General features: G+C 42.5%; 1 protein-coding gene across 1 annotated transcript; it reads left to right on the forward strand.

Moving 5' to 3' along the window:
* The first annotated feature begins 3053 nt into the window (after window positions 1-3053).
* LOC133638608 (lipoxygenase homology domain-containing protein 1-like) lies at window positions 3054-16770 on the forward strand. The gene is made up of 9 exons (XM_062031396.1): window positions 3054-3143; window positions 5314-5498; window positions 11559-11657; window positions 11734-11882; window positions 15548-15671; window positions 15759-16009; window positions 16081-16216; window positions 16284-16444; window positions 16545-16770. Exons 2-9 carry the CDS (start codon window positions 5336-5338, stop codon window positions 16698-16700), a joined length of 1239 nt encoding a protein of 412 aa, XP_061887380.1. The 5' UTR covers window positions 3054-3143; window positions 5314-5335; the 3' UTR covers window positions 16701-16770.
* The last annotated feature ends 231 nt before the right edge of the window (window positions 16771-17001 follow it).

Raw genomic sequence — 17001 nt, forward strand, 5'->3', positions numbered from 1 at the left:
ATTTGAACGCAAGGCAATTCAAAGTGCTTTACAGATGTGTAAAATTACAAGAAGACAAATTAAATAATGCTTAAAAATAAAATCATCATAAAAAATATGTTAATTTTTTTAAATTTCATTTATATGCAAAACATGGATCAGATTGCTACAAAAAAACAAATTAGAAAAAAAGGTCCAATCTGAATTCCTAAGAAAAAGCAGCATCCAGATAACAGTTTTTGTTAGTCTTTAGTGAAATTTGGCATTCTCAAACACTTTTTGGGAGGAATTTTGCCCATCATCTAGAACCTAATGTAAGACAAAAACACGCGTCTTTCTCTTGTCTGTGTGTTGTGAAAAGCTGCTAGCACAAGGCAGTGATGATTCACTTATTATGTCCATAAAGCCCATAAAAACTTCCAGAAACCCCCAACAGTGTTTAACCATGTTGTACTAGGCACATTCACGATAACATGTAATACTTACAGTATTTTGGTAATTTTAAGCATTACCGCAACTTCTTTATTGGGTGCACTGATTTCACAGAGCTAATAGCAACTCATGCTACTTCTGTCAACAACTACAGCATGCAGTCAAGAGTGCATTCTGTTTGCTACCACCATTCGTGGAAGACTTGGTGAGTTAAGCGCTGTGAGCAAGGTGCTGTGCACCTACGCTAAAAGAAGTTGTTCCTCTGTGGTAGCTCCTACAATAAAAATGTCGCTATAGCTTGGTTAATATGCAGACTACGGCATGTAAATGGGGCGTTGTTGGCAAGTTTTGGATGTTTTTAGGCAAAATAAGTGAATCCCTATTATCTGCATGATAAGCCACCTCATGCTAGCGGTTACAATGAAAAAGGAAAGACTTGTGCTCTTGTCTCACATAAGGATAGTGTATGAAGGGCATCATTTTTAAAAAGTGCCGTTTTCCTTTAACTTCTTTTTACATCTGTGTGGCTATTAATAATGTTGAATCTCCAGAGCAGTGGTTCTTAACTTTGTTGGAGGTACCGAACCCCACCAGTTTCATATGCGCATTCACCGAACCCTTCTTTAGTGAAAAATAAAATGTTGTTTTTTTTCAAATTCAAGACAAAGTTATATGTTTTTGGTAACCCTTTAGTATGGGGAACATATTCCAAGGAACAAAGACTTAATTTAGAGTTTTTTGGACACTAGGGGAACATATTCTAAGTAACAAAGACTTAATTTAGAGTTATTTGGTTAGGGTTAGGGTTAGAGGGTTAGGGCCAGGGTTAGAAGGTTAGGGTTATAACAAGGCCATGCCGAATAAGGCATTATTAAGTACTTATTAATGACTAGTTAAGAGCCAATATGTTATTAATTTGCATGTTAATAAGCAACTAATTAATGGTAAATATGTTCCCCATACTAAAGTGTTACCATGTTTTTTTACTGGTGCACAAAATGAACCGTGCATGAACATCACCTTGTTCAAAGAACAAAACCAACACAGTGCATAAACTCACAACAAATTACACACCTGCAAATCAGTCTGACTTCTGCTGTTGCCGTATCCGTAATACGCAGATAGGGCGAAGTTTTTATTTACACGATGAGTCGGGTGTGTCTTGACCTCCGCCAAACCCCTGAGCCCGACTCACCGAACCCCTAGGGTTCGATCGAACACAGGTTAAGAACCACTGCTCCAGAGGCAATAAGGCATATACCAGTCAAGCATATTACTTTGGCACTTATGTTGTTATATTGTACTACAATGACAAAATCTTTTTATACTTATTTGTATATCTGTGAAGTGAATACAATGTTGATGATGCCGATAAATTTACATATAATTCAGAAAATTGTGTCAAATGCTTAAATTTAGAGGTTCCACGGTATTCTCTATTTATTCTAGCCTGTTCAGATTACACTCAAAGTTCGATATACTGATCTCGTTATTCCAGAGATCGCGTTAAATAGAAATCATTTTTCACCCTTTTCTTTTTGAAAAATGTATACGCATAGCTTGGCTGCCTAAACCTGCTTGGTGGATAGTGCCCCCACGTGACGTGAATGGTGGATAGTGCCCCCACGTCACAGAATGGGGCAGGCATTATCTACCAGTGGGTTCAGACATCACTTGGTAGATATTTAGCTATTTTTATTTAGGGCTTTTTTTATTCCTTTTTTTTAATGGAGACTTTCATAAAAATTTACTATGTAACTTTGTAAATACGCGATAATTTGGTTAAACAACACGATTGACTGTGGTGGAAAAAAACGGGTAAAAACTTGCACGATCGCGGTATATAGAACGTCGCTTTACATTGGACTGCACCAGTACCGGTACCAAAATTATTTAGATACTTTTCGGTATTTTTCTAAATAAAGGGGACCACAAAAAATTGCATTATTGGCTTTATTTACCAAAAAAAATCTTACGGTACATAAAAAATATGTTTCTTATTGCAAGTTTGTCGTTAAATAAAATAGTGAACATACTAGACAACTTGTCTTTTATTAGTAAATAAGCAAGCAAACAAAGGTTCCTAATTTAGCTGCTGATGTATGCAGTAACATATTGTGTCATTTTCCATTGTATTATTTTGTCAAAAGTATTAAGGACAAGTGGTAGAAAATTAATTATTAATCTACTTGTTCATTTACTGTTAATATCTGCTTTCTTTCTCTTTTAACATGTTCTATCTACACTTCTGATAAAATGTAATAATCACTTATTCTTCTGTTGTTTGATACTTTACATTAGTTTTGGATGATACCAACATTTTTGGGCATCTATCAGATACCAAGTCGTTACAGGATCATACATTGGTCATATTCAAAGTCCTCATGTGTCCAGGGGGGAATTGGCGGACCGGTACTTTTCAGAGGCGGTATAATACCGAATATGATTCATTAGTATCGCGGTACTATACTAATAACGGTATAAAGTACAAGCCTTGACTGCACTATATTGAACTTTGAGTGTATGCCACAAAAACCAAACAAACCAGCTAAACCCTCAATCTCACTTCTTGTTAACTTCTAATCTCACTTTATAATTTTGCTTTCATGGTATCCGGGGATCGTAATAACTCATGTCTCCCCCGTTTGCAGAAGCCGGACTGCGTTTGAGAAGAATAAGACCGATGTTTTCCGTATTAAAACACACAACGTGGGTCCTCTCAAGAAGCTGAGGTAAAGTCCAGCAAGCTGACTGTAAAACCACACGTTAAATTGCTGCTAACGTGGGATAACAGCGGCTTAACGACTGGGTCACGCTGGAGCACTTGTCACTTATTTTCCAGCTGTGTAGCCCATCACAGGATTTAATCCTGTGGCAGAGGGTCAAGCTCCATCTGTTGTTGGGTGTTATCACGTTGTAGCACAGCCAGCAGCCAGTCAGTCAGTGAGAGAAGGCAGCCAACCATAGAAAGCAGTTTAAAAAGTCATTCATCCATTCATTACTTCACTGATATATTCCAGAACAGCAAACAATGAAATATTCCAGTAACTACCTAACTTGTTCTATTGCTGGTGTATGAATCTGTGCTGTCAAATGACAAATTCTTTAAAACAGATTAATTACACATTTTAATTTGGATTAATCATAATCAACCACAGTTACCCAAGTGTTGGTCGTCCACTGCTTGTTGTCGATGTACAGTACGAGAAGTTGTGTTATGAGGTTGTGTGTGTGTGTGTCACTCACTGTCAGAAGAAAAGGCAAGAGGAAGGGGTTGGGGGGGGTGGGGGGTGGTGGGGGGGGGGGGGGGGGGTGGGGGGGTCAATTGGCGACTGCACAGGTCGTGTGTGACTGTGAGTGAAACGTAAATAAGAATAAAATAATAAAACAAAGTCTGGGGTGAGCTGAAAATGCCATAAGATATGTCTCTGAAAATAATTTTGGGAAGAGTAGAGGATGCCCAAGCCGTATTAGGTTCTCATAGGTTAGGCTCACTGTGCCACATTTTGAGAAAAAAAAGGGTACCGTATTTTTCGGACTATAAGGGGCACTTAAAATCCTTTCATTTTCTCAAAACTCGACAGTGCACCTTATTACCGGTTGCGCCTAGTGTACGGAATATTTTTCGTTGTGTTTACCGACCTGGAAGCTATTTTATTTGGTACATGGTGAAATGATAAGTGTGACCATTAGATGGCAGTCACACATAAGCGATACGTGTAGACTGCAATATGATGGCAGTCACACATAAGAGATACGTGTAGTCTGCAATATGACTCAAGTAAACAACACCAAAATTGTATGTGTTCCATTGAAAATATAAAACATTACACACGGCGCTCAAAAATCTGTCAAAATGTTTTAGTACGACTTTGGTAAGCTATGAAGCCGCACCGATTGATGGATTGTACTGTGCTTCAACATACGAGTATTATTATGGTGTGTGTATAAGGTAAGACATTATCTGGCGTTTTGTTTCACAATATAATGCAAAACCAACTTTTCTTACCTGATCTGTATTTGGAATCTGCATAAGTCCTGAAAATGTGCGTGCGTCCGCCCCCGTTGTCGATAAGCTTCTTTTTCTCAATCTTCTTGTTATGGGACATTCATCCTTTGCTCTTGCCATTTCTAATATAATGTAATGTAAAGTTCTTATATCTGTCAGTAAACTCGCCATGAAAGCGCTAAAACGTACCGGTGTAGTGAGTTTACATTATTCACTCAAGGAACTTTAGTTATTAGAGAGTTATAGTCGGACTGTTTTTCACAGGACACATTTCCGGCGTTGTTATTGCACTAGTGAGCCACGGATGAGGAGATGTTGCTCCGTTGTTGATTTAAGTAAAGTCTGAATGTCATTAAAACAGTTAGCTCCATCGTTTTACACTTCTTCCATGCCCGTCTTTGCACGCTACACCGCTACAACAAAGATGATGGAGAGAAGACGCTGTCGAAGGTGAGCCACGTAAATAAGACCGCCCGCAAAACGGCGCATCCTGAAGCGACTGTCAGAAAGCGGCTTGAAGATGTTCTGTAAAACATAATCTATGCAACATTTTGACCAAAGAACCACCATTACATATTATGTAGGCCACAAGGAAGAGTTTTCAATTTAGAAAAAAATACTAATAATATGACCCCTTTAATGCGCCCTATAATCCGGTGCACCTTTTGTATGAAAATAGACCTGACTGCTCATCGGCAGTGCGCCTTATAATACGGTACTAAAGCGTGCTAAAGGTGTGCCTGTGGAAGATGCTGCCACTGACTGCGAGTGTGTGTAGGAATGTTTAATACATCAGCTTTGCGTGTGCCATCAAGTTTGCTTGTGTTTTAATACACGCAAACCTTTAGTAGATCATGTACATTCAATGTCACTGTTCTGTTGACTTTCCACAGGATCGAGCACGACAATACGGGCATGAACGCCAGCTGGTTCTTAGACAGGGTGGTGGTGACCGACATGAGCCGGCCTCACTTGCGCTTCTATTTCGCTTGCAACAACTGGCTTAGTCGGGAAGAGGCAGACAACCTTTTTGTCAGGGACCTGCTCGGCAGCCTCAACCAGATGGACGTCCCTAAATGTAAGAAACCACAAAACGTCCAACAAAATACCAAAATAATAAAATAATACTAAAACATATTTCACCAAACTGTTTTTCACTTTAATAATGTTTTTTTTTAATTTCCAGTTAGGCCTAATAAATATAGAAACCCCAAAACCAGTGAAGTTGGCACGTTGTGTAATTCGTAAATAAAAACAGAATACAATGATTTGCAAATCCTTTTTAACTTATATTCAAAGACAATATATTTAATGTTCGAACTGAGAAACTTAATTTTTTTTTGGAAAAAGCAGCAATAAATTGGAAAAAATGTTGGCACAGGGGCATTTTTACCACATTGTCTTTCCTTTTAACAACACTCAGTAAACATTTGGGAACTGAGGAGATACATTTTTGAAGCTTTTCAGGTGGACTTCTTTCCCATTCTTGCTTGATGTACAGCTTAAGTTGTTCAACAGTCTGGGGTCTCCGTTGTGGTATTTTACGCTTCATAAAGCGCCACACATTTTCAATGGGAGACAGGTCTGGACTACAGGCAGCCCAGTCTAGTACCCGCATTCTTTTACTATGAAGCCACATTGTTGTAACACGTGGCTTGGCATTGTCTTGCTGAAATAAGCAGGGGCGTCCATGATAACGTTGCTTGGATGGCTGTCATGTTCATGTTTTTGTTTGGCCATGTGCTGTTTTGTTTTTTGGACACTTCCTTAGTTCCTGGTTTCACTTCCTGGTTTTGTTTTGTTTCCATGGTTACTCATTAGTTTCACCTGTCTCACGTTTTCACATTGTCATGTCACGCACCTGTTCACAGTTAGTCACGCACCTGTTTTCACTTATCATGTCACTATATAGGCTTTTCTGTTTCTGTTGTTCGTCCTGGCGACATCACACATTCATGCCATGTTCACAGTTCCTTGTCACGTAAGTTTTGTTTGTTTAATGTTCATAGTTCTCCGCCATTGTGCGCGCCTTTTGTTTTCTTAGTCAAGTTTTTTACCTCCGCTGTGAGCGCCTTTTGTTTGTACCTTTTTTTGAGTTTTGATAGTGTAGAATAAAATCATGTTTTTACCTCCACGCCATGTTTGCGTCAGTTCGTTTGCATCTCGGGAAAGCGCCCCACGCAGGAAACTGCACCACAGTCCCCGTTGTGACAGTATGTCGCCAGCAAGAAGCTATCCCGCAAACGACTGGCAATCGATGGAGGAAGGAAAGTGGGAGGCACTAGGAGCCATGGCCGATCAAGACCTCATGTGGGGTCCAAGCGGAAAACTTATTCCGATAAGCTCCGTGTGGCCCGACGACGTTGGCGCGTCGCTCCATTCCCGGAAGCGCCGGCAAAAGCGGAAGCCATCAGGAAGAGCTTCTCCGAGCCGGCAGGACGCGTCACTCCCGCAAGCTCCTCCCACTCCGGGCGGAAGCAGGCTGCTGCCAGCCCCGCTGCTCCAGGATGACGTCACGCCATCACCAGAGGATGACATCACAGCTAAAGATTTTTTTTCTTTGAACTCTTTTACTTTCGATCACCTGCCCTCAACAAAGGACTCTGTTTCTATGATCAAACATTATCAGAACATGATTTTGGACATTAGAGCAAGTCCCTCACAGTCACCCAGATTTCATGCCCCGCCCCCCAGGACTCAAGGCACGCCCAAGTCACAAAAAATTTTTTTTTCACCCACCAGATCCCAGGTACAAAAAGAAAGACATTTTGGACAATTTATAGGGGAGGATTTTACCCTCCTTCCGGCCTCCCTCCACCCACCCCAAAAGACGGTTCCAGACCGCGGGGAGCGCGTCTGGGATCCGCTCCTTGAGGGGGGGGCTAGGGCTGGGAATTGTTCAGGTGGGGTGGGTCAGCTTCGCCATGCCAAGCCACAGCCTCCAGCTCGGCCACCACCACCTGAATTTCGTCATGCCAAGCCACAGCCCCCAGCACGACCACCACCACCAGTCTTTCGTCACGCCAAGCCACAGCCTCCAGCACGACCCCCACCACCTGTCTTTCGACCTGCCAAGCCACAGCCACCAGCACGGCCGCCACCACCAGTTTTTCGACCATGCCAAGATCCACCTGCTCCACGCCCAGCTCCACGCCAAGCGCCACCAGTACCTGCTCCACGCCAAGCGCCACCAGTACCTGCTCCACGCCAAGCGCCACCAGTACCTGCTCCACGCCAAGCGCCACCAGTACCTGCTCCACGCCAAGCGGCACCAGTACCTGCTCCACGCCAAGCGCCACCAGTACCTGCTCCACGCCAAGCGCCGCCAGTCGCAGCTTCACGACGCCAAGCGCCGCCAGTCGCAGCTTCACGACGCCAAGCGCCGCCAGTCGCAGCTTCACGACGCCAAGCGCCGCCAGTCGCAGCTTCACGACGCCAAGCGCCGCCAGTCGCAGCTTCACGACGCCAAGCGCCGCCAGTCGCAGCTTCACGACGCCAAATGCCGCCAGTCGCAGCTTCACGACGCCAAGTGCCGCCAGTCGCAGCTTCACGACGCCAAGTGCCGCCAGTCGCAGCTTCACGACGCCAAGTGCCGCCAGTCGCAGCTTCACGACGCCAAGTGCCGCCAGTCGCAGCTTCACGACGCCAAGTGCCGCCAGTCGCAGCTTCACGACGCCAAGTGCCGCCAGTCGCAGCTTCACGACGCCAAGTGCCGCCAGTCGCAGCTTCACGACGCCAAGTGCCGCCAGTCGCAGCTTCACCACGCCGCCAAGTGCCGCCAGTCGCAGCTTCACCACGCCGCCAAGTGCCGCCCGTGGCTGCCCCACGCCGCCAAGTGCCGCCCGTGGCTGCCCCACGCCGCCAAGTGCCGCCCGTGGCTGCCCCACGCCGCCAAGTGCCGCCCGTGGCTGCCCCACGCCAAGACCAAAGCCAAGACCAAGACCCGCCAAGTGACCAAGACCAAGAACCGCCAAGTGACCAAGACCCGCCAAGTGACCAAGACCAAGAACCGCCAAGTGACCAAGAACCGCCAAGTGACCAAGAACCGCCAAGTGACCAAGACCAAGACCCGCCAAGTGACCAAGACCCGCCAAGTGACCAAGACCAAGACCCGCCAAGTGACCAAGACCCGCCAAGTGACCCAAACCAAGACCAAGTCCAAGCACCGCCACACCAAGACCAAGTCCAAGACCAACTACGCCAAGACCAAGACCAACCACGCCAAGTCCAAGTCCAAGACCAAGTCCAAGACCAAGACCCAGACCCTCGCCAAGACCAAGACCAAGACCCACGCCAAGACCAAGACCCTCGTCAAGACCCGCCACGCCAAGCTTCGCCGCCTGACGCACCACGCCAAGCTTCGCCGCCTGCCATGACAACGCGCCCACCTCCTCGTCTGCCAAGGATGTGGCCATTCCATGGGCGTCCGCCACGCCAGGTGCGCCGACCTCCTCGTCTGCCACAAATGTGGCCATTCCCAGGTCGCCCACCTCGTCAGGTTCAGCGGCGGTCTACCCGCCGTCGCCACCTGACTCTGCCCCGGTGGATTCGGGGACACCTGGTCTGGCGATCCACCGCCATGTCCCCCTCCCCCCCTCCCATGACTCTTGATCCTGTTTTTTGTTTTTGGACATCTGGGATCTGTCCGTAAGGGGGGGGTTCTGTCATGTTCATGTTTTTGTTTGGCCATGTGCTGTTTTGTTTTTTGGACACTTCCTTAGTTCCTGGTTTCACTTCCTGGTTTTGTTTTGTTTCCATGGTTACTCATTAGTTTCACCTGTCTCACGTTTTCACATTGTCATGTCACGCACCTGTTCACAGTTAGTCACGCACCTGTTTTCACTTATCATGTCACTATATAGGCTTTTCTGTTTCTGTTGTTCGTCCTGGCGACATCACACATTCATGCCATGTTCACAGTTCCTTGTCACGTAAGTTTTGTTTGTTTAATGTTCATAGTTCTCCGCCATTGTGCGCGCCTTTTGTTTTCTTAGTCAAGTTTTTTACCTCCGCTGTGAGCGCCTTTTGTTTGTACCTTTTTTTGAGTTTTGATAGTGTAGAATAAAATCATGTTTTTACCTCCACGCCATGTTTGCGTCAGTTCGTTTGCATCTCGGGAAAGCGCCCCACGCAGGAAACTGCACCACAGTCCCCGTTGTGACAATGGCAACATGTTGCTCCAAAACCTGTATGTACCTTTCAGCATTAATGGTGCCTTCACAGATGTGCAAGTTACCCATGCCTTGGGCACTAATACACCCCCATACCATCACAGATGCTGGCTTTTGAACTTTGCGCTTAGAACACTCCGGATGGTTATTTTCCTCTTTGGTCTGGAGGACACAGACCACGTCCACAGTTTCCAAAAAAAATTTGAAATGTGGACTCGTCAGACCACATAACAATTTTCCACTTTGCATCAGTCCATCTTAGACGGCAGCGTTTATGGTTGTTGTTGATAGTTTTCGCTTTGCATAGTAGAGTTTTAACTTGCACTTACAGATGTAGCGACCAACTGTAGTTACTGACAGTGGTTTTCTGAAGTTTTCGTGAGCCCATGTGGTGATATCCTTTACACACTGATGTCGCTTTTTGATGCAGTACCGCCTGAGGGATCCAAGGTCACGGGCATTTAATGTTACGTGCAGTGATTTCTCCAGATTCTCTGAACCTTTTGATGATATTACAGACCTTAGATGATGAAATCCCTAAATTCCTTGCAATAGTTTGTTGACAAATGTTGTTCTTAAACTGTTGGACAATTTACTCACGCATTTGTTCACAAAGTGGTGACCCTCGCCCCATCCTTGTTTGTGAATGACTGAGCATTTCATGGAAGCTGCTTTTAAACCCAATCATGGCACCCACCTGTTCCCAATTACCCTGTTCACCTGTGGGATGTTCCAAATAAGTGTTTGATGAGCCTTCCTCAACTTTCTTAGTCCTTTTTGCCACTTGTGCCAGCTTTTTTGAAACATGTTGCAGGCATCAAATTCCAAATGAGCTAATATTTGCAAAAAACAACATAGTTTTCCAGTTCAAACGTTAAGTATCTTGTCTTTGCAGTCTATTCAATTGAATATAGGTTGAAAAGGAGTTGCAAATCATTGTATTCTGTTTTTATTAACGATTTACACAACGTGCCAACTTCACTGGTTTTGGGGCTTGTAATGTTTTAAGTTTTTTATGTGTTACTGTAAAATGAACCAGTGCGAAGGTTATCTAATGATTGTCATTACACTATGACTAACAACCAAGAAGACTGGACTTTAGCATAAACACAAGTCACTGTGCAGTAGAACAATACATTTCAGGTCATTAAATCCGGTGATTTTTATTGTGTAGTTAGAACCCAAAAAGTGGTTATGTATGGGGAAAGAGTGAACTAACTAGATCCTAGTAAAAACCCTTTTAAGCCCCAGCAACATTATAAGAAATTTGTTTTGGACGTTAAACAAAAAAGTGCACACTTCCGCATTCGACCCACTCAGGTTATAATCGAAGTCCATTGGTGTGTAATCCTTGAGCACTCGCTGTTGCAATGTTATCTCGGCAACACAGTTCAGTTCAGTTTATTTATTTATTTATATAGCACATTTAAAAACACCCCCAGTGGGCCAAAGTGCTTTACAGACATAAAAAAGGGGCACGTAGTGTCACATTTACATTGTAACACAGAAATATTAATTAAACACAATAGTAAAATATATCTTAAAAGAAGTGCAGAATATATCACCTAAAATACTAAAGTGTAATAAATGAGAAAAAAATAAAAAAATAAAAAAATGCAAGGCTACCTCCAGCCAAATAAGCCCCTTGCTATTGTGAAGGTGGTGCATGAATTAACATAGGCCTTGGTCTTCACAAACATGGGGTTATGAATTTTTAACTTGGAAACCGGCTCACTGTAGGTTAACGCCTAAAGATGACGTGTTAGTTCCAGTAATTAAGATTTGAGGTGTAAATTATCCAGTTGGTTAGTTGACGTTGTTCTATAACATTAGCTATTGCATTACATCAACGACTGCTTGATATCTACGGTAGCCTTGCATTCATGAACTGATATCTGACATTATTGGCTTCATAGCTGTATTGATATCATGAAATGGCGTACTTTGTTATCGTAACTATTTTTCAGTGAATAAATACATAGTGAGCGTGTTCACTCCTGACATGAAGGGAAGCGGAACTGACGCGGACGTCTTTCTCAACATCTTTGGAGAGAGCGGGGACACAGGCAAGTGATTTTTTAGCAAACTTTCATTCTCAGGACAAAGCAAACGGTTCTCTCAACTTGTCCATACTAAAAACAGGAGAGAGGAGGCTGGACAGCGACAAAGATAACTTTGAACGCGGCTCCGAGGACAAGTTCACTATCGAATCACCAAACTTGGGAAGGCTGAGGAAAATCACAATTGGCCACAACAACAGAGGTTCATCAGCTGGGTGGTTTCTAGATAAGGTTTGATACTCCTCATTATGCCTCGCACTTTTGTTCACAATTCCAACTTAAAGTATGTTGGTACATAAAGCAGCAGTAGGAAAACATTGTTTTAGTTATTTTGCTCCTGGGCTCCATTTACAATTACAAAAGTTGGGACATTCCACTAAGTTGGTTCCATTTGTTTGTTGTAACTCTCTCAAAATATTATTACATTTCTTGAACATCTTTTTTTCCAACTCTAAATCTATACTGAACTACTCAAAATGTGTATTTTTGACAAGTTTTATAAGCCAAAGATGACTCTTTGAGTAAAAGGACTGAAAATACAGAGAATGAGTTTTTAGCACAGAATTAACAAATACATTATTTATGCTAATAGCATGTTAAAACTAAGAAGGTTAGAGTGATTCAAAAATAATATTTAAAAAATAAACGAATAACCTTTAAAAAAGGGTTTAGTACTGAAAACCAAATGAACAAAATTAACCTGCATATGATTTGAATGAGCACCATATACTGTATATTAGGGCTGTGATTCTTTGGGTGTCCCACGATTCGTTTCAAAATCGATTGTAGGGGTCACGATTTGATTCAAAATCGATTTTTTTTTTTCAATTCAACACGATTCTCGATTCAAAAACGATTTATTTTTTAATTTTTTAATGAAAACAATACACAACAATACCATAATAATGCAATACAATTTAATTTTGGAGTTCTGAACTTGTAATTTCTTGCAGTGTTTATTAGGTGGTAATATGTCACATTTGTCCCAATTAACTTTATACCCTGATAAACAGCCATATTCAGTGATGACATTATTGATATAAAGAAGAGAGGAGTTAACATGTGACAGGTAAAAAAAAATGATGTCGTCACAATACATCGATAGCTTATTATACTGAGAGCCAATTTTTATACCATGAATATTATTTTCACTTCTTATTTTTGCAGCTTAGGGTTCAATAACCAAATTAAATAATAATCTAGATGCAGGACATCCCTGTTTTACTCCTCTTTTTAACAAAAAAGGTTCTGAAATATGATTATTGGTTTTGACTGATGCCATGGGCCTTGTGTAAAGCATCTTAATCCATTGTTTAAAATGATCTCCAAATCCATCCATCCATCCATCCATCTTCTTCCGCTTATCCGAGGTCGGGTCGCGGGGGCAGCAGCCTAAGCAGGGAACCCCAGACTTCCCTCTCCCCAGCCACTCCGTCCAGCTCTTCCCGGGGGATCCCGAGGCGTTCCCAGGCCAGCCGGGAGACGTAGTCTTCCCAACGTGTCCTGGGTCTTCCCCGTGGCCTCCTACCGGTCGGACGTGCCCTAAACACCTCCCTAGGGAGGCGTTCGGGTGGCATCCTGACCAGATGCCCGAACCACCTCATCTGGCTCCTCTCGATGTGGAGGAGCAGCGGCTTTACTTTGAGCTCCCCCCGGATGGCAGAGCTTCTCACCCTATCTCTAAGGGAGAGCCCCGCCACCCGGCGGAGGAAACTCATTTCGGCCGCTTGTACCCGTGATCTTGTCCTTTCGGTCATAACCCAAAGCTCATGACCATAGGTGAGGATGGGAACGTAGATCGGCCGGTAAATTGAGAGCTTTGCCTTCCAGCTCAGCTCCTTCTTCACCACAACGGATCGATACAGCGTCCGCATTACTGAAGACGCCGCACCGATTCGCCTGTCGATCTCACGATCCACTCTTCCCCCACTCGTGAACAAGACTCCAAGATACTTGAACTCCTCCACTTGGGGCAGGGTCTCCTCCGCAACCCGGAGATGGCACTCCACCCTTTTCCGGGCAAGAACCATGGACTCGGACTTGGAGGTGCTGATTCTCATCCCAGTCGCTTCACACTCAACTGCGAACCGATCCAGTGAGAGCTGAAGATCCTGGCCAGATGAAGCCATCAGAACCACATCATCTGCAAAAAGCAGAGACCTAATCCTGCAGCCACCAAACCAGATCCCCTCAACGCCTTGACTGCGCCTAGAAATTCTGTCCATAAAAGTTATGAACAGAATCGGTGACAAATCTCCAAATCCAAATTTACGTAATGTGCAAAACATAAATGACCAGTTTATGCGGTCGAATGCCTTCTCCGCATCAACAGTACATACTGCTGTGGGATAAGGGAGACTTCTAGCATAGTAAATAACATTAAACAATTTCCTTGTATTGTCTGAAGATTGTGGACCTTCCATGAAGCCAGTTTGGTCAGTATGAATTAATTTTCCTATTACATTTGATAATCGTGTGGTTAAGATTTTTGCCAAGATTCAAAAGGATTCTCTATTCATTCAATACATATGATTTCAGCAGGATCTACCCCAGTCTGCTGACATGCAAGCAGAGTAGTAGATTTTTGTAAAAAGCTTTTATAATTGTAAAGGACAATGTTTTATCAACTGATTGCAATAATGTACATTTGTTTTAACTATTAAATGAACCAAAAATATGACTTATTTTATCTTTGTGAAAATATTGGACACAGTGTGTTGTCAAGTTTATGAGATGCGATGCAAGTGTAAGCCACTCTGACACTATTGTTCTTTTTTAAAAATATTTTAATAAATGTCTAATGATAATGTCAATGAGGGATTTTTAATCACTGCTATGTTAAAATTGTAACTAATATTGATACTGTTGTTTATAATATTCATTTTCGTTTCACTACTTTTGGTTTGTTCTGTGTCGTGTTTGTGTCTCCTCTCAATTGCTCTGTTTATTGCAGTTCTGAGTGCTGCTGGGTCGGGTTTGGTTTTGGAATTGGATTGCATTGTTATGGTATTGCTGTGGATTGTTTTGTTGGATTGATTAATTTAAAAAAATAAAATAAATAAATAAATAATAATAATAATAATAATAATTAAAAAAAAATAAAAATTTATTTTTTTTAAATGAGAATCGATTCTGAATCGCACAACGTGAGAATCGCGATTCGAATTCGAATCGATTTTTTCCCACACCCCTACTGTATATATATATATATATATATATATATATATATATATATATATATATATATATATATATATATATATATATATATATATATATATATATATATATATATATATATATATATATATATATACGTATCCATCCATCCATCCATTACCGTAGGAGTATTGCCCCCCGCTTGTCCCTCTCGGGGTCATGGGGGGGTGCTGGAGCATTTGGGTGGAAGGCGGACAAGTCGCCACCTCATCACAGGGCCTACACAGATAGGCCAATATATATATATACACACTAGGGCCAATATATATATATACAGTATATATATATATATATATATATATATATATATATATATATATATATATATATATATATATATATATATATATATATATATATATATATATATATATAAAATTAAAAAATACTGTAGTCTACTATTCAGTGCCAAATTACTTCTCCCCCTGGGAGTCGACAAGCTTTTCTCCCTGTCACTCACACAACAAGGTCCTGGAGAGACACTGCTGTGGCACCCATGAGAAAAAAAACAAGTTTAATTTCGGGCAAAATTACTATTTTCACAGTGCGTATCGTAGCACCGATGCTATTACCAACATAAATCAAGATGTCTCCTGTTTCGTCCATCAGTATTTTCTTCCTAAATTACTGTATTTTCTCACTTTAAACACATGCTGACATTCTGATTATCTGTTCAGGTAACAATCGATGACATCGGGAATAAAGAAGTGTATGAGTTCCCAGTCAATCGCTGGTTTGCTATGGATGAAGATGATGGTAAAATCCAGCGAGATGTACTGGTTGGAAAACTGCAGCCATCGGGTTAGTGTACCCAATTATCCACTACTGAAAGTCACAGCGATAAATGTTACGATTAAAAATTATTTTGTGGATTTCTACCGAGTACAGGAATCGTATACAATGTACAAGTGATGACTGGGGATGTGCGAGGGGCGGGCACCAATTCGAAAATACACATGGTCATGCACGGCGCTAAGGGCTTGAAGAACAGTGGTAAAGTCTTCTTGGAGGGCGGCGCTTTTGAGCGTCGTCTCATCGACATCTTCAACGTGGAAATTTGCGAACTGATCAGCCCTCTCAGCAGGGTTACCATTGGTCACGACAACGGCGCTGTCGGTGCAGGATGGTACTGTGAGAAGGTACAAGGCGTTTTTGCTGTTTTGCCCTCGATTATCTTTATCCATTTACCCATTATTTGCTTCTTGTCCAGGTGGTGATATATTGTCCCTTCACGGGGATCGAACAGACATTTCCTTGCGGGATGTGGCTGGATGAGGATGAGGGTGATGGACTCATTGAGCGGGAGCTCTATGAGATGGTTTCCCTTCGGCAGAGGAAGCAAAAGAGTGAGTAGACAAGCACACACCTGGCTATTAAAACCAAATCGATTAAGTGCTCAATCTTGCACTTTAGAGTACCCATGGTCACTGTGGATTTGGACTTCGGATGTGAAGGGTGCTGGAACGGATGCCCAGGTGTTTTTGCAGATCTACGGAGAGAAAGGCAAATCGGATGAGACCAAACTGGAAAACAACTCTGACAGTTTTGAACAAGGCCGCCTCGATAAATTCATGGTAATCCCTCGGATTATCCAGCACAGTACAGCACAGAGTGATGAAATTACTTTCATGGTTTAATCTTGTTGCTTCAAAATTTGGGGGGAAATCCTTGTAGGTGGAGATGCCTGACGTTGGAAGACTGCTAAAAGTACGCATTTGGCACGAGAAGAGACATCCGTTCGCTGGCTGGCATTTAGGGAGGGTGAGACCCAACAGTGTGGAAAATTCAAGAGTTTGGGGACGTTCAGGAATGTTTCTTTTTTTTTTTTAGGTTACTTTGCTGAAGACTTTGACAACAGAGAAATACTCATTCGAATGTGGCCGTTGGCTCGACATCAACGAAGACGACAATGAGATTGTCCGAGAGCTGCCGGCGACTGGAGCCCTCTGCAAGGAGCCGCTACCTCGTACGAAACTACAGTATACATCCAAATATAAGACATTATTTTTTTCCCTAGACAAAAGTCTGAGAAGATTTTTTAATTTTCAGAGACTTAGAGATTTACTGTACTTTCCGGACTATAGAGCTGCACTCACCAAATTTTAGAAGAAATAAATATTTTTTTCAGCCC

The sequence above is a fragment of the Entelurus aequoreus genome, linkage group LG21 (genome assembly GCF_033978785.1).
Source record: "Entelurus aequoreus isolate RoL-2023_Sb linkage group LG21, RoL_Eaeq_v1.1, whole genome shotgun sequence".
Classification (NCBI taxonomy): domain Eukaryota; kingdom Metazoa; phylum Chordata; class Actinopteri; order Syngnathiformes; family Syngnathidae; genus Entelurus; species Entelurus aequoreus.

What these genes read in the sequence shown, in the direction of transcription:
- LOC133638608 (XM_062031396.1), top strand. Translation starts at nt 5,336, where the DNA reads ATGAACGCCAGCTGGTTCTTAGACAGGGTGGTGGTGACCGACATGAGC. An exon ending in CCAGATGGACGTCCCTAAAT is followed by an intron (nt 5,499 to 11,558) that starts GTAAGAAACCAC and finishes ACTATTTTTCAG; the next exon opens with TGAATAAATACATAGTGAGC. An exon ending in CAGGATGGTACTGTGAGAAG is followed by an intron (nt 16,010 to 16,080) that starts GTACAAGGCGTT and finishes CTTCTTGTCCAG; the next exon opens with GTGGTGATATATTGTCCCTT.